The following is a 25,826-nucleotide window of genomic DNA, read 5'->3' as shown; positions in this document are numbered from 1 at the left end:
AACAGAAGATGGATGGGACATGGAGGGTGGGGGAGAAGGGAATAAATGGGATGGGACCAGGGAGAGAAGAGGAACAGAGCAGAAGATGAATGGGATGGGGAGGAGAAGGGGAACAGCACAGAAGATGGATGGGACTAGGGGGAAAGAAGAGGTACAGAGTATGGATGAGATTAGGGATGGGAGAAGGGGAACAGAGCAGGAGATGACTGGGACTTGGTGATTAAATGGGATAGTGTTGGGGAGCAGAGCAGGGAATTATGCATGGGAGACATTAAATAGAATTTCAAGCAGATAGTGAGTACTTGGCAATTGGTGGGGGTATGTTAATGGGTTGGGATGTAGTGTGAATCACCTTGAAGAATAGAGAGAGGATGAGAGACATTGAAAAGGGATGGGGATACTAGAGAAGGATATGAGAGGAAGGAGATGGGTCTCCCAAGGGTGAGGGTGGAAATAGGGCTAAAAAGATGGTGAAAGAGACAATAGAAGAATGGCCTTGAAGCAAAAGAAAGAAGGATATATAGGGATTGGTTTGGAGCTGGGGCTGGTGAGGGGATGAGAGGCAGTAGAGAGCAGATGAGTAGAAAAGATGGAACTGGGGGACTGAGGAGGAGAATAGGAAACTTGGGAAAAAGACAGAGGGGGCAATGAGATTGAGAGGGGATGAGAGGGAGATGGAAAAAGCTGGTAGGTAGATGAGAGGTGAAATGGAAACTAGAGGGTGATAGGGAGATTGAGGGGTAAATATCATACATAGGTGGATATATAGAGGCAGAGAAGAGAAAAGAAACACACCCTTTCCAAAAGATATTACACAATGTGATACCCGCAAGCGAGCCTTCTTCAGAGTAGCCCCCACAAACTGGAATGCACTCCCTGAAAGGCTCCGCTTAACACAAGACTATCTCTACTTTAGGAAGCAGGTGAAAGCTTGACTCTTGAACCAGACCTTTAATGGAAGAAGTAACTAACTTGTTAGTCTCACACACATACACACAAGGAGTGACACGGGCTGCACATACTGCAGCAGGACATGTTCATCCACTCCTATCCTAGCTCAGATAATATTTAATCACGTCTCTGACCTCATGTGCAACTTTCTTTAAATTAGTCCCTTTATTTTCTAACTCCTCTTACTCTTTTACCTGTCTATATATTCCATCTTTGCTTATACCCTATGATGTCTATTAAAACATTTTATTACGTATTGTGTTGACATTGTAAGTAGTGTACGATTGCATACTTTCAGGCTTATTTTTGAAAGAGAAGGATGCTCATTTTTCGACACAAATCGCAAGGTGTCCTTCTCACAGGGTCGCCCAAATCGGTATAATGGAAAGCAGATTTTAAGTGCCCCCAACTGCTTTCCGTCTCGGGGACAACCAAAGTTCCCAGGGGCGTGTTGGAGGTGTAGTGAAGGCGGGACTTGGCCGTGCCTAACACATGGGCGTCCTCGACCCATAATGGGAAAAAAAGGGCATCCCTGACGAACACTTGGACGACTTTACCTGGTCTTTTTTTCTCACGACCAAGCCTCAAAAAGGTGCCCCAACTGACCAGATGACCACCGGAGCGAATCGGGGATGACCTCCCCTTACTCCCCCAGTGGTCACTAACCCCCTCCCACCCTCAAAAAAAATTTAAAAATAGTTTTTGCGAGCCTCAAATATTATACCCAGCTCCATGACAGCAGTATGCAGGTCCCTGGAGCAGTTTTAGTGGGTGTAGTGCACTTCAGGTAGGCGGACCCAGGCCCATCCCCCCCCTCGGAATAGCCTAGTGGTTAGTGCAGTGGACTTTGATCCTGGGGAACTGAGTTCGATTCCCACTGCAACTCCTTGTGACTCTGGGCAAGTCACTTTACCCTCCATTGCCCTTGGTACAAAATAAGTACCTGAATATATGTAAACCGCTTTGAATGTAGTTGCAAAAAAACCTCAGAAAGGCGGTATATCAAGTCCCATTTCCTTTTCCCTTCCCTACCTGTTACACTTGTGGTGGTAAATGTGAGCCCTTCAAAACCCACTATACCCACATCTAGGTGCCCCCCCTTCACCCATAAAGGCTATGGTAGTGATGTACAGTTGTGGGTTTGCAGTGGACTTCAGAAAAAGCTCCCAGGTACATAGCTCCCTTACCTTGTGTGCTATGTACCTGGGAGCTTTTTCTGAAGTCCACTGCAGTGCCCCCTAGGGTGCCCGGCTGGTGTCCTGGCATGTCAGGGGGACCAGTGCACTACGAATGCTGGCTCCTCCCACGACTAAAGGGCTTGCATTTGGTTGTTTCTGAGATGGGCGTCCTCAGTTTTCATTATCGCCGAAAATCAGAAATGACCTAAGGACGACCATCTCTAGGGACGACCTAAATTTCAAGATTTGGGCGTCCCCGACCGTATTATCGAAACGAAAGATGGACACCCATCTTGTTTCGATAATATGGGTTTCCCCGCCCCTTCGCTGGGACGTCCTGCAAAGACGTCCTCAGGAAAACTTGGGCACCCCTTTCGATTTGTTATTTGAATATTTGTACTGCTGTAATTGTCTATTGCTTGTTTGATTTATTCTTACTGTACACCACCTTGAGTGAATTCCTTCAAAAAAGTGGTAAATAAATCCTAAAATAAACAAATAAATAATTATTAAGAGAAAATAATTAATGCCAGACAGATATAGAGAAGGAAGGAAAGACGGTCAAAAAGAGAGAGAAGAAATGGAAAGGCAGACCTGGACAAGAATTTAGGAGAAGACAAAAAGTAGAACAGATTGGGACCAACCCAATTAGAAAAGTGCCCAGACAACACAGGTGGATAAATATATTTTTTATTTCATTCTTTTTTAATGATTGGAGTGTGTCCATTTTGATGAATGTGCATCTTATCAATGTTTGTATTTTAGCAGAGAACAGGAGAAAATGGATTTCTGTTTCTTTTACCAGAATTGTGCTGCATATCTGAGCCTGGGTTTCTTTGGCAGAGAGGTAGGGGTTCTCCATTTCAGTTTCTGTCTGCTTGTTTTTTGTGGTCCCCTATTTAGTATGAGGTGAGAGAGTCTGGAAAACATAGAACTAACCCATTTGAAGACATTACTCTGGAAGATATGAAACTACTTTCTATCACTGTTAGTCATTTTGCCCCCCCCCCCCAATACTGCATTTCCATATCTAGAGCCTGTGTATTTCTAAGGTTCACATTGGGGGGGGGGGAGCAGAGAAGTGCTGGGTAAGAAAGAAGAAAGAGCTCGGCTTTGGAGAAGGAGAAAAGGTCAAGGTGGTGGTGTTAGATCTAGGGAAGGGGGACAGGGAATGTGTGTTCTCCCCTTGCTAATTCATATGAATGTGAGAGGGGGCATAATGAGAGAAATTTCCCATTGTTGGCTAATTTTTGGTTTAAAAAATTATTTATATATCTTCACTGTTTTGATATAGCGACTTCCTATTCATTTGTTTTTGTCTTTTTTTTAAAATAACTATAATGAACACATATGAGATACATGTATGCAAATGAATATGTTAATGTGCCACATCCCACCCTTTGACCCTCCAAATGAGACAGTCAAACTACGTTAATGACCAAAGGCATGGGGTAGGGAGGAAGGAGGGATTAAAAATGTAAAAAGGACAAAACTATACAGAGAAGAAAGAGAACTATCATGGAACAAAAAGCGAATTTCAATCTAATCATGCTGAGTCAGGGTGTCCAAGCTGGGTGAGAATTACCGTGGGGATGGATGACTGATAGAACACAAACAAAATGTTTTGTGTCATATGCAATGTCTACCTCAAGGCTTCCAAACCTTATCCTGGGGATCCCACTGCCAATCAGGTTTATAGGAATCTGATGACCTTGTGCCTAATCATTGTGGAATTCTAAAATCCTAATTTGACTGTGGGACATCAGGACAGGTTTAGAAAGCCCTAATCTACCTTTATTCCTTACTTACAAGGTCTGTAATATTTTTGCTCATATTGGGGTAGCTGCTATATTTATCTTATTGAACAGTTTTCCAGCAAAGGGCCTGATTTACTAAGGCTTTTCTCCCATTCCCTGTATACTAGTAAAAAAACTTAGTAAACCAAGCCCAAACTGTTGAAATAAAAGCAGGCGTCCTTTAAAAATGAATTACACGTCTGCGTCACTGAATCTGGAGTCTTTCCTTTTCTTTAGGGTTCGATATTCATTCAAAGCAATTTAACCGGCCAGAAGTGGCTCCTGAAAAAACAAACAACAAAACAAAAAGTACCAGGGGCCTTCAAAACAAGGGGTAACACCGTTAATCATATATTTTGTTGAAAACAATCCTTTAATGGACCCCCCTAAGTGCAATGCTCCTCAATCCAGTCCTGGAGGAACACTAAGCCAATCATATTTTAAGGATACCCACAGGGAATATGCATGAAATAGATTTGTATGCAGTGTCTCTATGGCATGCTAATCTGTCTCATGTATCTTTATGATTGCAATTCTGAAAACTTGACTGGATGGTGTGCCTCTAGGAGATAGCTTGAGAGCACTGCCTAAAGGCAATGGTTCCCAAACCTCTCCTTACAGACCCTCATCCAGTTGGGTCTGAATATTCATGAGATAGATTTAGGTCTGAATATTCATGACATAGATTTTCATGCACTGCCTCCATTGCTTGCACATTTATCTCGTGTATATTGATTGTAGCTACAGACACAGAAAGAGGCGATGTCCATCAAACAAAGATATGAAGACAGTTGTCGGACAGAAAACACACACAGTAGCAGTACGAGACCAGCCAATTTATTGAAACACGACCTGATATGGACAAGTTTCAGCTTGCACCTGCATCAGGGGCATATAATATTTCTAAAATACATATGAAAACATGAATGAATTTGTGAACAAAACCAAACATATCTAAAAGAAATCATACTGCACCAACATCCTGATATGTACAAATCTTAATTTAGTTCATATTTGAATTTGCGATAATTGATAATTGGATCACTTATGAGAAGAATATGATTTTTATAATTTATTTTATATGTTTATTAGAGTTGTCAACTTTTTAAAATTCATATTTGTTTAATTTTAAAGATTTAGGGGGTCATTTTACTAAGCCATGATAAAAAGTGGCCAGAAGTGGTTTTAGCACGTGGGTTCCCGCACAATCCAGCCACTTTTTAGTGTGGCTCTAAAATGGCCGACATTCTATTTCTTCCGTGAATGGCCACACTCTAATTTTCAAATTAGTACGTGCCAGGGGCATAGCTATGTAGGGCCACGGGGGCATGGGCCCCCATAGATTTGGCCCTGCCCCCCCCGCCGCCAACCCTCTTGACCCCCCCTCCCGCCGCCAACCCTCCCCCGCTGCCGCTGTTGGGTACCTTTGCTGGCGGGGGTCCCCAACCCCTGCCAGCCGAAGTCCTCTTCTCTGGTGTGGCCGCGTTGCTGATCTGCAAGCAAGGCTTCTATTTCTGTGAGTCTGACGTACGTACGTGCAGGATGTCAGACTCACAGAAACAGAAGCCTTGCTTGCAGATCAGCAACGCGGCCGCACCGGTGAAGAGGACTTCGGCTAGCGGGGGTTGGGGACCCCTGCCAGCAAAGGTACCCGGCAATGGCGGGGGAGGGTTGGCAGTGGCGGTGTGATCGAAAGGGTTGACGCGAAAGGGTCAAAGGTGGTGGTGGTGGCGGTGGGGGGTCAAAAATGGCAGGGGGGCCGGCGGCACTGGGGGGGGGGGGGGTAAAATGTGCCCCCTTACCTTGGGCTCTGGACCCCTCCCACCAAAGTTTGGCTACACCCCTGGTGCGTGCCCATTACTGCCTTAGCCCTTAGTGTCTCCTATTTAGTAGGCAGTAACTTGTGCAGGAATTGGGCAGTGCATGGCAATGTGCCTGTGATGCCCGATTACCACCAGGAATGCCTACTCCCTGCCCTAATAAAATAAGTTTTATTTTCTAGTATGGGAAATGGCGCGTGCTGATCTCAAAAATACCGCAGGATGCCCCGCAGTAATGCTGATTTGTGCATATGCTGCCTGCGAAGAAGCTCTACCACCGCTTTGTAAAAGGGCCCCTTAGCTTGTATAGATTTTTAACAAAGGTGCAGATGGTTACTTGTATATAATTATGTCCGGTTTTGTTCAGTAAATTCATTCATAATTTTTATTTCTATTTTAGAAATATTACATGAGCCTGATGCAGGCCCAAGCTGAAATATAGTCACATTGGGTCTTGCTGAAACAAATTGACTGGTGCCGTACTGCTAATGTATGTGTTTTCAGATCAACTATTGTCTTCATATTAATTGTGGTTATTCTCAAAATAAGACTGGATGGATTCCTCAGGACGGGTTTTGAGAACCACTGCCCTAAGATAAATATGCACAAGATAAATATTTTTCCTGTAGTTAATCCAGTATACTTGCAAATCTGCCTCATGCATATTTGTTACCTTCAAATTTCTAATGACCTTTATAAATCACCAATATTTTTTATACAATTATCAACACATGAACAATCTATTACATTTCATTTATTCCTGCTTTAGAAACATGAACAGATTAAATCTTGTGAACAATTCGACTCATCTGCATCACAGCAGAGTGTTCTCGACTATAAAAAATATTGGTGATTTATAAAGGTCATTAGAAATTTGAAGTTAAGTAATAATTGATCAAGTGAAGAAGTTTTTTAACCTTTGATTGAGTAGTAATGCATATTTGTTAGGGATATCCTGGATACCCAACCAGTTTGCAGTCTTCAAGGATCACAATTAAATATTTTTATTTAACACTAATTCTAATTTGCATATTCTCATTTTCAGGCCTTGTTAATCAGCTCCTTCAGAGAAGTTCATGTTGCTAAGCTTGATTAACAGAGATTGTGCTAAATGACAAGGATATTCTTTCCACTCAGTGATATGGGAGTCTGCCTTTGTGGCTCCTGAAGTCCTTAAACAGGTCCAATTTTCAGAACGCAGTCAAAATATGCAGGTTAAATTGGATTTTAGACCAAATATGCTAACGTATCACAAGAATATTCATTGTGAATGTCCTTCAAATCAGACCTGTTTTGAGGTCCTTGAAAACGTGGATGGCGAACCAAACTGGTCTTCCTGTTACCATGAAACATGACAGCTTCAAGAAACAAGCTCCTGCCCCTAACAATTCAAATACCTATTGTGACTTAAGTGCCATGATCAATCACCATAAAAATTATGGACCCAATATTCAGCCTGTTGCAATCCGCGATTCTTACACCATTGGCCATTGTGGGCAGAGTCAACACCAGGCCTAATCAGGGCACGACTTGGAATATCCGGGTCATGCATGGCTGCCAGAACTTATCTGGGCAGAAGCATAGCCAGGTTGTGATGCCAGGGGGTACAGAGAGGCACGACAGACCATCTGAAAAATAGGTACCGGTGCTGTCCGAAGTCCATTTGGGGGAGCAGTCTGTCCCCTAGTACCCCACCTAGCTATGCCACTCTATCTGGGTGCTCGCCAGTGTTCAGACCAGAACTGAACAACTGCCCGGATAAAGTTAGGACAGCCTTTTCGCTGTGCTAACTTTATCCGGGCAACTTCTGGTTAGTGGACTGAAAACTGACAGTAACCAAGTAAATCCAAGCTCCATCTAGACTGCCCCTGGACCGGCCTGACACTAGACAGTGCCATAGCAGTCGTGTTAGATTTTCAGCGGCGCTCTCCGGTTACATGCCACTGAAAATCCTGGGACCACTGAGTCAGCACAATTTAACAGGCAGGAGTAAACCATTTAAAATATTGGACCCTACAATTTTTGAATGTGTACGCTGAAGTTCCTCCGTCTATACCCACAACACAACTTACTTCATTAAGGAATAAGTGCTATGATCACTTAGTGAAAACCAGAATTTCACTGAGGTGGCTCAAACTTGTTGCAGTGACTCCAGATACATCAGTTGATATCTACAAACTCTCTTCTCTGTACTGTCTAACAGCAAATGTAATATTTCCCACATTAAGGGTACCGAGCTGGAGTAAAACGGGGCCTGCGGTGGCATCGGTACACGGATTTTCCGCAGGCTGAAGCCCCCTTTTACTACAGAGGGTAGAAGGTTGGTTATGGGTAAAAAAAAAAAAAACAAGAAATGGCCCTGTGCTAATCAAAGAGATTGGTGAGCTGCCATTTCCAGGGGGAGAATGTATCACCCCATATTTAGGTGACGGTAAAGGCTCCCACACTAACCCAGAGGTACAAAAATACAAAATATTTTTGTTACGCTGGACATGGCACGTGCTGGGAACTACCACCGGGCTCCTGCGGTAGTCCCGATTTGGCGTACGACAACGCTGCAGTAAGCTCTACTGCGGCATTGTAAAAGGGCCCCTAATTGCACTGCACAACAAGACAAAACAGAAGCTTCCCATATTTGTCAGTGGTTAGCCAGTATTAAAATTAAGTTTAGTTGGGTTTACCAAATTCATTGATAAACATTCTCGACTGTTAATGATTTTTTTATTCTCTTTTTGTAGGAATGAGCATGCCAATCATATTGTACTGCACATATTGTTGAAATATGGAATGTTATCATGGTTCAGAGGAACTCATATTATTTACAACATATACAGCCCTTTAGAACAAGCTAGGTACATGAAAATGCTTAATAAATTGTAATGGAAATCTCCTATGGGATGAAAATGGTTAATTAAGAAGGCTGTGAAGTGGCTTTGAAACTTCAGATCCATATATTCAAAAGCCTTTAATGGAAATTCAGATCACTCATTGTAAAAAAATGAGCATTAAAAGCAGGGACTGTAGTAAGGTAGAATTATATTTTTAATTCTAATGTAAGAACTGACAGATACTGGCTTTGGAAATGCACAGCAGGGGAAGGGAGATCTCTTTTAAGCTGTTTTTTCTAATGGTGAGGGTTAAGCACTTTGTAATGAGACAGATGGGAACTGAATTAGGATGGCCTACACAGAATGTGCACACAATCAAGAAAATAACAGTTATTTATATACCTTCATATTCAATTTACTAGTGTAATCTCTTATTGTGGCACAGCTAAGACTTCCTCTGCCATAGTATAAGGAAGGGTCATCTGTTAATATTAAAGATACTGTAAAATACACATTGCATAAAATAGGTTGTAGTTAAACACCTGAATGGTAAGTTGTTATAAACATTAGTATAAAAATATAGTCTATTAACAGTTTCGCATCCAATTGCCACTTCTCATGGGGGGTATAGTTCAGCCTGGTGCACAAGGAGTTAAATATCAGCAAGTTAGAACAGGCTATTTTGCAGATAAGTTTTCTATAAATAAGAAATACTGTTATTTTCCCCAAGCACCAGTTGATGTAATGCAACTTTAAATCTAGACGACAATATCTGGGTTTCAGCTACGGTGGAAAATTATGCACCATTTTTTCCATTGCTATTTTCTTTTTACATAAATCATTTAATTTGACCAAGTTTGGACTTAGCCGAAACAATAATGAGACTTGGCAATGCTACTGCTGTGAAAACAGGGCTTTTACCTGTTACTCTGACAACAGTATTTTACCAAACAGCAGCTTCATCAAGTGATAAGATCTATAGGGCAAAGGATACAATGAGAAGATAATATCAGTTGCATAGTGTTTTGGTCTTCTGCTGCTATGAAATTATGAATTTGGTGGGGCTTCATTCCATTTCATTCATCAAATGTCAAGCATGGTTAAAATCAAGCACAACCTATACAGGAAGAAGTTGTTATATGGATCCACTGTTCCCTCTAAGCTGTGAGGCTGTGCACCCCTTGGTAAACCAAAATACAGCCATCACAGAACCTCCTTGAACATACCCGTGGCTGCCAGTCAACCCCCTCTGATGTCACTTCTTGTTCTGGGACAGATCCAGCAGTTGCGAGTATGTACAGGGTGATCCCGCGGTGGCTGTATTTTGTTTTGCCGTTGCTGGTTCAGGAAAGCAGCAGCAGTGGTAGAGGTGTCAGGGGCAGATGCTGGATGAAGATAGGTAGATGACATGCTGGATGAAAGTGGGGAGAGGAGGGGGCAGATGCTGGATTGAAGTGGGGATGTGAGAGAGGAGCTGATGCTGGATGGAAGTGGGAGAAGCGAAAAGGGCATAAGCTGGATGGAAATGGGAAGCAGAGAGAGAGCATGCAAATGCTGGATGGTAGAGAGGGGGTAGACATTGGATGGAAATGGGGGGGAGAGGGGCAGATGCTGGATGAAAGTGGCAAGAGAGAGGGGCAGACACTAGATGGAAGTGGGGAGGAGAGAGAGAGGGACAGATGCTGGATGGAATTGGGGGAGTAGAGAGGGATAGATACTGGATGGAAGTGGGGAGGAGAGAAAGAAAGCAAATGTTGGATGGGAGAGAGAAGGGTAGATATTGGATAGAAGTGGGAGGGACAAACATTGGATTGAAGTGGGGATGAGAGAAAGGGGTAGATACTAGATGGAAGTGGTAAGAGAGAGGGGCAAATGCTGGATGGAAGAAAGAAATGGGGAAAGCATTTGATATACCACCTTTCTGTGTTACAATCAAAGTGATTTACATATTATAAATATACAGGTAATTTTTCTGTCCCTAGTGGACTCAGAACGTTTTTTTTTTTTTTACCAGGGGCAATGGAGAGTTAAGTGAAGAGGGCACATGCTGGATGGAAGAGGGAAGATGGGACAGATACTGAATTGAAGGAGGAAGAGAAGGAGGCAGATGCTGGATGGAAGGAAGCAGGGAAAGAGAGCACATGCTACATGGAAGGTGGGGGGGATAAAAAAAAAAGGCAGATGCTGATGGAATAGGGAAAAGAGAGGGCAGATGCTGGATTAGGGGGGAAGAAAGAGGGCAGATGTTGGATGGGGGAAAAGAGGATAGAGTTGGTGAGATACTGGGGGAATAAGAGGAAGTGAAATAGGAGAGCTGGAGTGAGGGAAAGAGGTGGCAAACTGTAGGTTGACATAGTAAAAAGAGGGAATTTGAGGGCTGGAGAATTAAATCTGGAAAGAGGCAGAAAATAAACTGAAGAAACCTGAAAGGAAAAGGAGGAGAGAAAAATGGCAAACAGACAGGAAATCCTGGCAAGGAGAGTTAAGAGGAGGAAAGCAGAAACCAAAGACTGGGACTAATACAATTGAAAAAAAACCAAAACAAATGGCTAGACCACAAAGGTAGAAAAAAGAATGTAATTTTTAATTTAAGATAAAGAGAGTAGTGTTTGGTAGCTGTATTAATAAACATTAATAAATAAAAATAGAAAATGGAAATATGGTGATTATCTTTTTATTGGACTAATTTTAATACCTCGTTGACTAACTTTCAGAGACCAAAACCTCCTTCCTCAGGTCAGGACAGGTATCATAACAGCTGTATACCGTTCTGACCTGAGGAAGGAGGTTTTGGCCTTTGAATACTAATTGAAAAATGTATTTAGTCCAATAACATGGTATCATGTTTTCAATTTTTTATTTTATTTGTTAGTTTGTAATATGGTGAATGTCAGTTTTTGAAATAACACCTGCTATCTTTATATTTTGCACAGTACAGGAGGACATGCATCACAGTTTCTTTGTCTGTGGTGTTGCACTTTATGCAGTCTGGCTTCTTGGGGGCTCAATTTAATTTTTATTTCTAGTTTTAGTTCACGGTTATTTATTCAGAGTAGCTATAAACTACAGGCAAATAAATAGGGAAAGCATGCAGTCTATGGCTCATGGAAATCTGTCCAACCTCCCTGTGAGTGTTTATGCATATGTTTGTTTCTGCATGTCTGTGGATGTATCTGGAAGAAGTGCTCACAAGGTAATGTAATGGAAAGTTTTTGCTCATGTCAACTCAGTCCTTAGAGGGAACACTGAATGGACCTGGGCTTTCCTTGATCTAAATCTACTCATTTTTGTTGTCGGCATTTTAACATTATCACTTACGCTTTTTACTGTCTTCTTTGTATATAGAGTAAGCTACGTTTTCAAACAGATTGTTAAAGAAAACTGTGCGAACTATAAATGAAAGAAATAATCTCTCTACATATGCCAAAGCAAACATTCTAGAATACCATTTGAGAAAATTATGACAAATAAATCACGAAAGGGCTATCTGATGTGTACCGATAACATTCTTACTTGTGTGAGAAAGAGGGGGTAAAAGCGGGCCTCACCTGCTTCAGAGAGGTCTCGGAGGGAACTGCTCAATGCGCTCCGTTTCAGCCCCTCCCCTGTGGCATAGCTGTCATCCAGGCAGGCTCTGCTCAGCGCACCGTTGCCCGAATCTTTCTTCAGGCTTGAGCACTGCAACATGCTAGGCCGCACCACTCCCTTCTGCTTTTCTAACTCCGCTGAAGCAAGCAGAATAAAGAGACAAGTCAACGTGACTGAACTTGGTGGAAGCAACCTGGCCAATGAAAAACCAATGGCTGGTGCCTTCACCACCCCCTGATAATCAGTCAGGCATTGAGGGGGCTAGCTGAGTTGTAGTCAATTCACTTTCTCAGCCACTTTTATGCACCTAAATTCCATTGCTTTTACACTTGAGTTAGAGGTTAAGAACACCATATTATTCTCTTCAAATTTAATTCTTCTCAACATCTACCAGAGTCAGAAAGTGAAAATCAATAGTTAGGCCTACTTAAACAGCTAGAAGAGTGTATTTTCAACAAAGAACATAAGGGCTATCCAGACAGGCTCTATTCGGTGAACCACTGTCCAACTCTCTTCAGGCTGCAACAGCATTAGTAAAACGTGCTCCCAGAGGTTGCCAACTTCTTATTCCTCTTGACAAGACCAGCTTCAGGCTAACTGGCACCCTAGGTAAAAACTAAAATTATTGCTTCCCCTCCTCCAGCTTCAGTGATGGCAATGATGGTCTCCTTCAGTAGTACCATTATTCCCCAACCTCCTTTTTTTTGCCCTCTGTCCACATGATGTAGAAGGTGGGTGAGGGGCCAGCATGGCTTCCTTTGTACTTTTCTTTATAATCTCAATTCTCTGATATAGGGATGGACTGACAGTGGTCAGGGCCCCTGGGCAGTAAAGGTCATTGGGGCCCCTAGCCACTGCCTGCTGCCCTACCGCTGCACTGCCACCCTCCTCACACACTGCTGCCACCCTCCCCAATCCTACCTTGATGGGCCTGGTGGTCTAGTGGCTTCTTTAGGGGCAGGAAAGAATCCCACTCTTTCATGCACACTGCTGCCACTCTCCATGGCGGTGGCACTGCCATGTTTTTCAAAATGGCTGCCGAGACTTACCACAGTAGTCACACAGGTCGTGGAAGTCTCGGCAGCCATTGTTAAAACACGGTGGCACTGGCACCACCATGCAGAGTAGTGGCAGAGGGAAGGAAAGAGTGAGTTTTTTTCCTGCCCCTGCAGAGGCCACAGGACCACCAGGTTCTTCAAGGTAGGACCATGGAGGGCTGAAATGTGCTGCAGTGGTGGCGGGCAACCTGGCAAAGCCTCTGGGCCCCCTAGAGACTCTGGGCCCTCGGGCACTGCCCGGTTGCATGAATGGTCAGTGTGCTCCTGCTCTAATAGATGAATAGCCTCAAAATAGTCAAGCAGAGGGGAACGTGATGCATCAACATGACATGAAAAAAAAAATTAAGAAGCGCAACATGGTCATCTTTGTGAGCTCCCCGTTATGATTTTTTACTGGAAAATGATGGTAAATGAAATATGAAGGTAAAGATTTCTTAATTATATCTGGTGTTGGAAATGAAACGAATCCTACTCTGACTTGACTAGTACAAAGCCCTTTTAGAAGTACTGATTTAAAACGTCTATATTATATGTACCTTTGTACTTACACTCTATTCTGTATTTTTCCATTTCTTGAACCTCAGCAATAGATTCCCTCAAATCATCTGTAAACTTCTTCCGATCCTGGGGATTGGGTGCATTGAAATTTATCAGCACTTTGATATCTGCTCCTGGTACGGCTGATGTGAGACGAATGCCATTAGGATAATCTAAGGGAAGAGCACAAAAAACCTCTCAAGTAGTAGCACTTCTTAGCAAGATTCAACAGACAAAGGAACAGCTTCACAAGTGGCAAACTTCTTCATAGGTAAATAAGACTTATTTGAAAGGGAGTCATCTCATACACATGGGTGAAACGTGCATTTTCAGATGGAGCACACTCCAAACTTAAGGGCCCTTTTACTAAAGCACACTAAAATCTGGGCTTAATGTGTTGTAACCTTAATGCAGAACCTTTTGGGGGCATAGTCTGTATTTTTTTTTATTGCAGGTTGTTCATCATTGTAATTACGGGACCACTTACCATCTCCTATTTAGGAAGTACTATGTTCTCCCATGTTACCTCTTCATTAGCCAGTTAGTGTGTGCTAAGTATAAGCAGTAGCTGGCTAATGTTTCCATACCCACTTCAATAACACACGGTTTAATGCACGGTAACAGGCAAACTAGTGCACACATCTTTAATATGTTTGTGTGGCAGCCTGTTACTGCATGCTAATCGCGCATTAACGCCTTAATTTAATAAAGGAAGCCTTGAGATTCAAGCATACATTTGGGCGCATGCACAAATTATAGGATAACTAGTAAAAAAAAGGCCCGTTTCTGGAGCCAATGAAATGGGCGCTAGCAAAGCTTTCCTCTGGCCCCCCCACCCAACGCACCTTCGTTGTTAGTGACGGCATTGCCGGCGTGGTCGCGGTCGATGTGTGAGACTCTGGCCCCCCCACATAACGCACCTTCGTCGTCAGTGACGCCATTGCGCCACCCTGGGCGCCGTCAATGTGAGTGAATTGCTCCGCCCTCAACGTCATAACATTTGATGAGAGGGCGGGGCCCCAAGACTGTGTTTTTCGTGGCTTCAGAGCTTCGAACTTACGAACCTTGGCTTCAGTGACGTCAGACAATAGAACGTTGAGGGTGAGTTTTATATATATAGATATTAATAAAAAAAACTATTTATAAACCGCTGTATCTTTAAAAGTCTAAGCGGGGAACAAATCACATATAAAATATATATTAAAAAAAATCAAGCAATAAAAATGATTTCTTTACACAACAAACTATACAAAAAACTCTACAATTCAAACATACAGCAGATTAAAATTTACATGGCATTAAAATAATTTATTCATCAGAGGAATCAGAAGCCTGAAGAAATAAAATGAGTTTTCAATGCTTTTTTAAACCGGTTCATATTTTGTATTGAACGAAGTTCAATGGGCAACGCATTCCATAATTTCCGACCTTTGATGTGCATCTTCATTCAATAATTAGCCAATTAGCACCAATAACCTTTTAACAAGCTATTATTGGTGCTAATTGGAATCAATTAAGATGCATGTGCAAGATCTGCATCTATTTTACGTGAGTCCCGAAAAAGGGGGGCATGGAGATGGGAAGGCCATGGGCAGTTTGGGGCGGATCATGGTGAAATCCTTGCACCCAAAGTTTGTCATGGAAATCAGCTCTAAGCGCTATTTTATAAGGCGCAATTTGGAGCACCATTTATAGAATAGCGCTCGGTGTGAATTTTTTTCAGCACTGTATTTTCAGCGCCATTTACTTAATCTAGTTCTCTATGTGCAAAATGCGTTATAAATGTATCCTATGCAAAATAGAAACAGAGAATACGACAGATAAAAACCATAAGGCCTATCTAATTACTTATGTTCCCTTCCCCTTTCAATAACACAGATTGTCGCAGTTAAAAGTCCTGAGAGTTCAACATTTTGAACCCATGCCCTCTGCAGAAGATTTATCAAATTCTAGTCATAATATAATAGTGACGTTAGTGGTCTTTCGTGTTAACTGAATTGTATGTATTTATACCACATCAGTTCTTGAAATTTGAAAATAAATATCATATGGTTTGTGTAGCTGGGCTGCTCTTGGCTTCTATGATGTACATGATTATAACCTGAAGTGACAGCAGTTCTCCTTTAATAACTGTGCATGGATTTAGTGTTATACAAGAGATATCTACTGAAACTATGAGTAGCGGCAAATTGGAATTCCGATACAAAGAGTACTGAACTGTGAAACTCAATAACAGATATTGAAATATGTGAAGTACCTGATAGCTTTTGCCCTTGAGCACTGACTGCACCAACGAGCTTAAGAGAAAACACCAGTGTACAATTTAGATAAAAACTCTAACAGCTTGAACGTGAATTGAGAATGTACAACTGGTCTTTAAGTTGTTTGCCCAAATTCCTTATTTCTTCAGATTTTTGCCTAACCCAGTTCCCAGCTGGGGAGTTGGGGAAATCTTCCCAGATCTTAGTAGCTATTTATTCTTTATGGATAGGTTACATTGTTTAGCAAGAGAAGCCATTTTTTTTTTAGCAGTTGTTGGGCCAAGAGGGCCAGATTTCATAAAGGCAAGAAAAAAAATCATTGATTTTTCATTATTTTTTTCCCGATTTTTGAGGTTTTTTTCCCCATTAGTTTCAGGGAAACTTTAGTGCATGCTAAATTGACTAATTAATGAAAGGCCTGGGTTCCATATATGGCGACTAAAGCTGTATAGGCAAATTTAGAAATGCAGCCAAATTGAGCATACAACTTAATTGATTAATAAGCCAACTGGTGCTGATAACTGCTAATAAAAAGCAATTATTGGCCCTAATTAGAATTTACGTGTGCAACTTTCTAAGCATATTCTGTAAAGTGGTGCATGTAAATTCTAACACACGGATCTCAAAGGGGGCGTGGCCATGGGAGGGGCATGGGTGAGTAGTAGACATTCCTAAAAATTACACGCACTGTTATAGAATATGCCCAATCCGCACCTAAGGGCCCTGTTTACTAAGCCGCGCTGTAGGTGCGCTAACTTTTTAGTGCATGCTGAGACACCCATTATATTTCTATAGGTGCATGCTGATAGAGACACCCATTATATTTCTATAGGTGTCTCTAGCATTAGCGCGCGATAAAAAGTTTGTGCGCCTACAGCGCGGCTTAGTAAACCTAAGTTAGTAAACCTTAAGTTAGGTGAAGGCATTTACACCAAGATTTAGTTAACATAAACGGTTCTGCCTAAAGTTTATTCGCAGTGATGGGCCTACGCATATTCTATAAACTGTGTCCTTTCTATTCAATTCAAATGCATTCAAATCAATTATTTTATATCGCTAATATTCCCTTTCTAGGGTTCAGTGCGGTTTACATTCTAGGTGAGACAAAAGCAAATAGCGTTACTGTGAGGTATGAGAAACATTAGAGACCACTGGATTAATGCATGAGCCGAAAAACATTAAGGAAAGGATGGGCAAGGTTTATAGAATAGTGTTGAGTAGAGAGGTGTGGTAGCCGTATTAGTCCACTTTTAAAGGTAATCAATAGAAATAAAACATGAAAAATGCTAGTACCAATAAAGATGTCACATCTGTGGGGCAGCACTTTATAAAACCAGAACACTGTACCAGTGATTTCATGGTAAGAATTCTGAAAGGGAACTTTAAAACAATACAGGAACGTAAGACCTTTGAAGTCAGAATGATTAAATATTTTGACACCCATCAGACAGGACTTAAAGATCTGGGGTTTCTAGCCCATTATAAACCATAAAATTGTACTGTTAGTCACCCTCCTGTCTCTACCCGACTCTTCCTGTCTCTCACCTATCCACCCCCATCCTGTTAGACTGTCACTGAAATGCTTTGATGTTTCACTCATATATACTGTCATCTACCAACATTTGCTTATTTCCAATCTGACGAAGAAGGGCAACCTTTGAAGCTAATCAAGAAATGTATTAAGTTATGTCCAATAAAAAAGGTATCATCTTATTTTCTTTTCCAGGTTTTATTTTGTTTCTATTGATTACCTAGAACAGTGTTAAGTGCGGATTTTTTTGGCGCCAGTTTTTTCAATGCCATATATAGAGTCTGACCCAAAGTGCATGAAGTTGATTAATATGCATTTATTTAGCGCATTAAAAGAACCTTTTACTAAAGCGTAGTCTATGCTAATGAACATTAGAATGTACTGTGCCACACAGCCCAAAGGTCTAAAATAGGATATACAGCATCAAGGGGTCCTTTAACCAAGCTACAGCAAAAAGGGCCCTGTGCTAGTGGTGGAGGCCGTTTTTGCCATGCGCTGCGGCCCTTTATACCGCAGTGGGTAAAAAAGGCTGAGAATAGCCATGGCCATGCGGTGGATTGTTCTTACCAAGTGGCCAGTGGTAACCATGCAGTACAGCCCAATTACCGCTGTGTTAAAAAATATGGCCCGATTTTCCCTAGCGCGGGAAATGGAGCGCACTGGGGCTGGAACTACTGCCGGCACCCGCATTGGGCTATCAGTAGCTCCAGATTAGCATGGGGTAAGCCCGCATTGGGCTTACCAACACTTTGTAAAGGGGTCCCTTAGCGTGCTAATATCCATTAACTCATACTAAGTTTTAGCAAAAGGGCCCCTAAATTTTTTAAGGTGCAGTAACTGAATGTATATTAATGAACCATTTCATATTTGCTTAGGACCATTTAGTAAATGAGGCCCAAAATTAAGCAATCTTTCTAAAATAGTGCTTACTGCGGATCCTCGCGCCCAAAAACTCTTGCTTGCTGAAATCTACTGTAATGCTGGCATGCAACTAATAGCAGTTGGGCACATAAATGACTATTATACTGAACCTAAATTTTGGGAATGCCCTTGACCCAATAGCAATAACAAACAGTATATAAAATGAATAAATGATCCCTACTATGCCCCCTTTTGAGTTGCATGCGAGACAATATAGGCACATAGTATTACAGAATAGTGCATAGGCAGAGCCTGTGCAGAAGGAGGTCCTTCTGGCAGGTAAGAAACTGTGGTTTACATTCTTTGACTATCCTGCTTATTTTCGAAAGAAAAGGGCGGCCATCTTTCGACACAAATTGGGAGATGGCCGGCCATCTCTCAAGTCTGGCGAAATCGGCATAATCGAAAGCCGATTTTGGGCACCCTCAACTGCAGTCCTTCGCAGAGCTAGCCAAACTTCAAGGGGGCGTGTCGGCAGGGTACAGAAGGCGGGACGGGGGTGTGGTTGCCGGCTTCGCCCGATAATGGGAAAAAGAAAACCGGCCCTGACGAGCATTTGGCCGACTTTACTTGGTCCCTTTTTGTTCACAACCAAGCCTCAAAAAGGTGCCCCAACTGACCAGATGACCACCGGAGGGAATTGGGGATGACCTCCCCTTACTCCCCCCAGTGGTCACCAACCCCCTCCCACCCAAAAAAAAAATAAAAACATTTTTTGCCAGCCTCTATGCCAGCCTCAAATGTCATACCCAGCTCCATGACAGCAGTATGCATGTCCCTGGAGCAGTTTTTAGTGGGTGCAGTGCACTTCAGGCAGGTGTGCCCAGGCCCATCCCCCCCCCACCTGTTACACTTGTGGTGGTAAATGGGAGCCCTCCAAACCTCCCCCCCCCAAAACCCCCTGTACCCACATGTAGGTGCTCCCCTTCATCCCTAAGGGCTATGGTAGTGGTGTACAGTTGTGGGGAGTGGGTTTTGGGGGGCTCAGCACACAAGGTAAGGGAGGTATGCACCTGGGAGCAATTTTTGAAGTCCACTGCAGTGCCCCCTAGGGTGCCCGGTTGGTGTCCTGGCATGTCAGAGGGACCAGTGCACTACAAATGCTGGCCCCTCCCATGACCAAATGCCTTGGATTTGGCCAGGTTTGAGATGGCTGGCATTGGTTTCCATTATCGGCGAAAACCGATGCCAGCCATCTCAAACCCGGCCATATCTGACATTTGGCCAGCCCCAACCGTATTATCGAAACAAAAGATGGCTGGCTATCTTTCATTTCGATAATACGGTTCGGGACTGCTCTTTGCGGCGCCAGCCATATAGATGGCCACCCATATAGATGGCCGGCGCCATTCGATTATGCCCCTCCACAACTCCTTGCAGTGAAATGGCAGGTAGTCCGGTTGTTGTTTCTAAAACAAATAATGTTAGTTGTTTTTCTAGCTTGGGTTCTATTTTTATCACCAATAAACAAAGCAAATTTCTCTGGTCGCAATATTTACATATATCCTTCCCAATATTCAAAGTTATTTAACTGACCAGGAACAGCTCCTGGCTGGTTAAATAGGGTTTAAGTGCCTAACCGCTGAAATTCAGCACCTAATCGGCTATGTTGGCTAATAGGCCACTTAAATAACAGGTCTATCTAAGACCGCTAAAAAAGTTAACTGGATAGAGCTGAATATCACCATAGTCGGTTAACAATTTAGCAGCCAAAAAACCTGGATATTCAATGCCGGTCAACGGAAATGGGATTGTTTGTTGTGAGTGTGCCTTATTATTATCTTATTGAATGTGCCAGGTAAATCATGGATTGCGATGTAGATGCAGATCTAGTAGTATGTGTAGCTCTAAACCAAAATTTATTCCATAGTTGTTCGTCAAGTTGAAGATTTAAATCATGTTCCCAGGATTCCAAGTAAACTTGCCAAACTAAAAGCATCAGTTCCCAAAAACAACACGGAAAAATGCTGGTCATGAAATGAAGATAAAGGAACTCTTAAACATATTATGTACTCCTGTACTTTCATACAGGAATACTGGAGATCAATATGGAACACCATATCATCTACATTGAAGATCCCGGAGTCCTTTTCATATGAAATAGCCATATTAGGATCATTAGCTATACATTGCCCACTGAATAAATATCAATCACAACTTTTGGGTATACTTCTCCATACAGCCTTAAGAATACTTTTCTTCTGCTGGAAAGAGTTATCCAAGGCAACCTACTTAACATGGTGGAACTCAGTATGCATACTTGCCAAATATGAATATGCAGCGACTGAGAAGTATAATTTATTGACTAAATACAGAAAAATATGGACTCCCCTTCAAGATCAAATATGTAGTACTCTTGTGTAGATATGTATGTACTCTTAACTGTCTGTTTTCACAATATGACTACCTACCCATCGTTACTAATCCATAACCATATCTTGTATCAGATGTGTATATTGTTTGATACTCAAGTTTATTGTTCATATTTGTATACTGGCTAACATTTTAGCCATTTGTGTTTTGTTTCATTGATAAAATCAAATAAAAAATATTGGAACTAAAAAAAAGTATCTTATTGAATATCCGGGGTCAGTGCCAATTGCTGCACTTATGCGGGCTGCCTCCCACTGGCTGAATATTGGGCACACTGAGTTCTTCTTGTATGTTATAATTATGTGTAGAGGGAGAGAAAGGGGGGTGATGGGTCTCATATCCCCAATTATTTATCACCCAAGTTGCAAATTTCTGCTGCTACATACCGACAGCATTTTCTGTCTGGCTCTAAAACGTTTCAGTGCTTAAAAGTGCTCTGCTTGGACAAATGGCCAAAGAAAAGCTATAAAATCTCACATCACTGAGACAAGTAACAAAGGGGTCGATATTCAGACTGTGGGAGTTAGCCTGGCTAACTCACGCAGTCACTGCTAAACCAGGATATTTAATGGGCCGTTTCGCATGACTGGCATTGAATATCTGGTTTATTTTTGGGCAGTTAGAAGATAACCAGCTATGTTGATGTTCAGACTTAGCTGGTTATCTTCTAACCAGACAAAGATATCCCACATATTCATGCGGCCAAATATAGCCGCTAAAGTGGGGCTGAAAATCAGCAGATAGCCGGTTACGTTGGCCGATATACCCAGCTATCTGCCAGCCGCTATCCAGTGATATTCTGTGGGATATCCCCCACTGAATATCGTGGATAGCGGGTTACGAGGCACTTAACCAGCCAGGTACCAATCCTGGCTGGTTAAATGCTTTTGAATACCGGGGAGAAACTTAATAAACAGACTTACACTGATTCTCAAAGAGAAGCACCTGCATCCCGTAGAGAGAGAAGGACTGTCGGAAACTGTACGTTACAGAGTTCTTCTTCTTCTGGAAGATCTTAGTCACCTAGAAAGGACAAAATTATTTTAGAGAATCCCATAAATCATAGATCTTGGCATGGGTAAAGTGTCATTTTTAGATTTCATCTTATTTCACTACTTTTTGGGGAATTACTAAAGCAAAGAAAATTGGTGGCATGCCGTGACCTACTATTACTTATAATTTCTATAGTGCTACAAGGCATACGCAGCGCTGTACACCATACACAAAAGACAGTCCCTGCTCAAAGAGCTTACAATCTAGATAAGACAGACAGACAGAACAATTAAGGATAAGGGAACAAAGAGGTGAGGATAAAGGACAGGGCAAGTGACCAGTGGTTAGGAGTCAAAAGCAGTGGTAAAGAGGTGGGCTTTTAGTTTGGACTTGAATACGGCCAAAGAGGGGGCTAGACGCACAGGCTCGGGAAGTCTATTCCAGGCATGAGGTGCAGCAAGATAAAAGGAACGGAGTCTGGAATTAGCAGTAGAGGAGAAGGGGACAGATAAGAAAGATTTATCAACAGAACGGAGTACCCAAGGGGAGGGGGGGCATAGGGAGAGACAAGAGTGGAGAGGTACTGGGGAGCGACAGAGAGAATGCACTTATAGGTCAATAAGAGAAGCTTGAATTGAATGCAGAAACGGATAGGGAGCCAGTGAAGTGACTTAAGGAGAGGGCTAATGTGAGCATAGCGACTTTGGCGGAAAATGAGTCGCGCGGCAGAGTTTTGGACTGATTGAAGAGGAGAGAGATGGCTAAGAGGGAGGCCGGTGAGAAGCAGGTTACAATAATCAAGACGAGAGGTAATAAGAGTATGGATAAAGGTTCTGGTAGAGTGCTCAGAGATGAAGGGACGGGTTTTGCTGATGTTATAGAGAAAGAAACGACAGGTTTTGGCAATCTGCTGAATGTGAGCAGAGAGGAAGAGAGAGGAGTCAAAGATGACCCCAAGGTTACGAGCAGATGAGACAGGGAGAATAAGAGTGCCATTCATAGAAATGGAGAAACGGGGAAGAGGAGAGGTAGGTTTAGGGGGAAAGATGAGAAGCTTGGTTTTGGCCATGTTAAGTTTCAGATGACGTTGAGACATCCAGGCAGCAATATCAGATAGGCAGGCCGAAACATTGGTCTGGATGCTGGTTGAGATTTCAGGGGTAGAGAGGTAGATTTGGGAGTCATCAGCATAAAGTTGGTATTGAAAGCCATGGGATGATATCAGAGAGCCAAGGGAAGAAGTGCAGATGGAGAACAGGAGACCTCTTGCCCTCTTCTGTATAGCTGTCTAGGCAAAATGTGCAAGTAGTCATGGACAAGCCTGGACATGCTACCAGTTGTTATCAATGAACAACAGTTGGTAAGGGTCACCACTGCATCTTTATCCCTTATGTTCGCGCTTGCACAATCTTGGTGTTGAATATTGACTATATACTTATGATGATATTGTTTTTTTATTCTAGTTACAAGTGCTGTCCATGAGACTTCAGTAAAAGTTAAGAATTGTTGTCTTCTAATTATCTGGCATTAAATTAATGTGAGGTAAATTTTTACACTTACTGCGGTTTAACAGCAAATTAATGCATGGCAAGTGCTAAACCCTGTGTGCTAACTGCTGAGGGTATGTCCCTGCTGTCACTACATAGTAACATAGTAGATGACGGCAGAAAAAGACCTGCATGGTCCATCCAGTCTGCCCAACAAGATAAACTCATATGTGCTACTTTTTGTATATACCCTACCTTGATTTGTACCTGTCCTCTTCAGGGCACAGACCGTATAAGTCTGCCCAGCACTATCCCCGCCTCCCACCACCGGCTCTGGCACAGACCGTATAAGTCTGCTCAGCACTATCCCCACCTCCCAACCACTATCCCCGCCTCCCACCACCGGCTCTGGCACAGACCGTATAAGTCTGCTCAGCACTATCCCCGCCTCCCACCACCGGCTCTGCCCATACATCCAGACTCTATGGTCTGGTGTAACAATGCCAATAGCTAATATTAACACATGCAAAAGTAGATCCAAAGGCAGGAACTTTCCTACTATCCTTGGAGTAATGGCATTAAAACTGAGGAAAAAAGGCATCACATACAATATATTACAGTAGGCCCAGCATTCTGTTACTGTATAAATCTGGGTCTCTCTCTAAATGTCTTTGGTTATGTTTGTAGGGACAAAACAGACATTGTATATGGCACTATGTAGCATTATGAACCTGACTTTCTTGTAACAGACTTAGGCCAGTGTCAGTTCCTCTGCAGAGGTTTGTTTGCAGCCCTCAGGCACATTGTTGACACCAGTCTTGGTCTTATTGCACTGCATGCTTGAGGGGGCAAGACTAGATAGGCAGAGGGGTAAAACAAGGAGTGGATCAGCCAGTTATTTTGGCGGGAGGGGGTTGACCCCCCACCCTAAAGTAACTTTTAATAACACCCTGTTTACAGAACTGGGGGACTTCATGGATCGAAGAAATCAGTTATTTGGTCCTTCAAAGACACAACACTGGAAACATCAGACTTTGTTATTCTAGTCAGAATGGCACCAAACCAAAGGAAAGGCTCTTCCATATGCATAATAGCTAGCTGGCTGTTATCTTGGGCAGTTACATAGTAACACAGTAAATGACGGCAGATAAAGACCTGTACTGCCCATCCAGTCTGCCCAACAAGATAAACTCATTTTACATGGTATGTGATACTTTATATGTATACCCGTGTTTGATTTGTCCTTGCCTTTCTCAGGGCACAGACCGTAGAAGTCTGCCCAGTACTGTTCTTGTAATAAGTTCTGAAGCTAACATCGAAGCCCCTTAAAATTTACACTCCAGCCCATCCCTATCTATTCAGTCACGATCAGGGCATAGACTGTAGAAGTCTGGCCAGCTCCCGCTTTGTTTCCAATTACCGGCGTTGCCACCCAAACTCCGCTAAGATTCCACTGAACCATTCCTTCTAAACAGGATTCCTTTGTGTTTATCCCACGCATGTTTGAATTCCATTACCGTTTTCATCTCCACCACCTCCCATGGGAGGGCATTCCACATATCCACCACCCTCTCCGTGAAAAAATACTTCCTGACATTAGTCCTGAGTCTGCCCCCCTTCATCCTCAATTCATGTCCTCTAGTTCTACCGCCTTCCTGTCTCTGGAAAAGGTTCGTTTGCGGATTAATTCACGTGAGAGCTGCTATCAGCTGGCCTGAGCCAGCCACATGAAGAAGGCTCAATCTGTGGTAGCACCTGCATGCACGCTCTTGCCCGGCTGGGGAGACCTTACCTGCTGACCGACTGGGACCACTTGCTGCTGACCAGCCATCCAGAGAAAGAGAGCATCTGCTATCCCAGCTTTGCTGCTTGCTTCCTTCATCAGATCCCTAACTGACTTCAGTTTGTGACTGTGGGGGAGCCTTTTCCATTAGTCAGATTGCACTTCTCTGTTTTGTTTTATACTGCCTAGGGTGTTAGGAGTCCTAATAATTCAGGATTAGGTGAAAGTGTATGTTATCTTTACTCCACCTTGACAGGTACTTAAAACTCAGTACTTTACTATCAGTTTGGGTAGTTCTGCATAAGTGCATTATCTCTGACTGACACTGTTTTACTGCTACAAGATAATAAGCTTACTGCTGCCAATATTTCTAATAAACTAGTCTTTCTGTTTTTCTAATAATATTTGAGTCTTGTGTTCTATTTTTTCAGGGGCAGAAGATCTAAAGCAAACGCCGGCGCTAGAGGCTGTTAGCACCATACTAGTGCCCCCGTTTGCTATCGCCCCATGATCAGAGCCCTCAAGCGCGTGAAACAACGCGCTCGAAGGCTCTTACTGCAAGTAGCATGCAAATGCATGCTAAACAAGGCTTAACGCATTCATCCCCAAAGATCAGCGACCAGCACGCCAAAGATTGGGTTGCTGGCTGCGACAAAACCTACGCCAGCTCCGAGCTGGTGTTAGGCTTTGCAGATCATTGGGGAGGAATGGTGAGCCCTGA

The 25,826-nt window shown here is 42.7% G+C and overlaps 1 protein-coding gene across 5 annotated transcripts in view; it reads right to left on the bottom strand.

Moving 5' to 3' along the window:
- The window catches only part of IQSEC1 (IQ motif and Sec7 domain 1), a 998,050-nt gene that overhangs the window by 8,708 nt on the left and 963,516 nt on the right, over nt 1–25,826 (bottom strand). For 4 of the 5 annotated variants that reach the window (XM_030208312.1, XM_030208313.1, XM_030208316.1 and 1 more), the window contains 3 exons: nt 21,766–21,865; nt 13,768–13,929; nt 12,122–12,298 (listed from right to left, as the gene is read on the bottom strand). In XM_030208312.1, coding sequence (XP_030064172.1) covers nt 12,122–12,298; nt 13,768–13,929; nt 21,766–21,865 — 439 coding nt within the window. Of the gene's footprint in view, nt 1–8,975; nt 9,056–12,121; nt 12,299–13,767; nt 13,930–21,765; nt 21,866–25,826 lie in introns of all 5 variants that reach the window. The other variant, XM_030208315.1, reaches the window with a different exon arrangement.

This window comes from Microcaecilia unicolor, chromosome 6 (assembly GCF_901765095.1).
Source record: "Microcaecilia unicolor chromosome 6, aMicUni1.1, whole genome shotgun sequence".
NCBI lineage: Eukaryota > Metazoa > Chordata > Amphibia > Gymnophiona > Siphonopidae > Microcaecilia > Microcaecilia unicolor.
The sequence above is the reverse complement of the archived record's forward strand: the minus strand, read 5'-3'. Positions and strand labels throughout refer to the sequence as shown.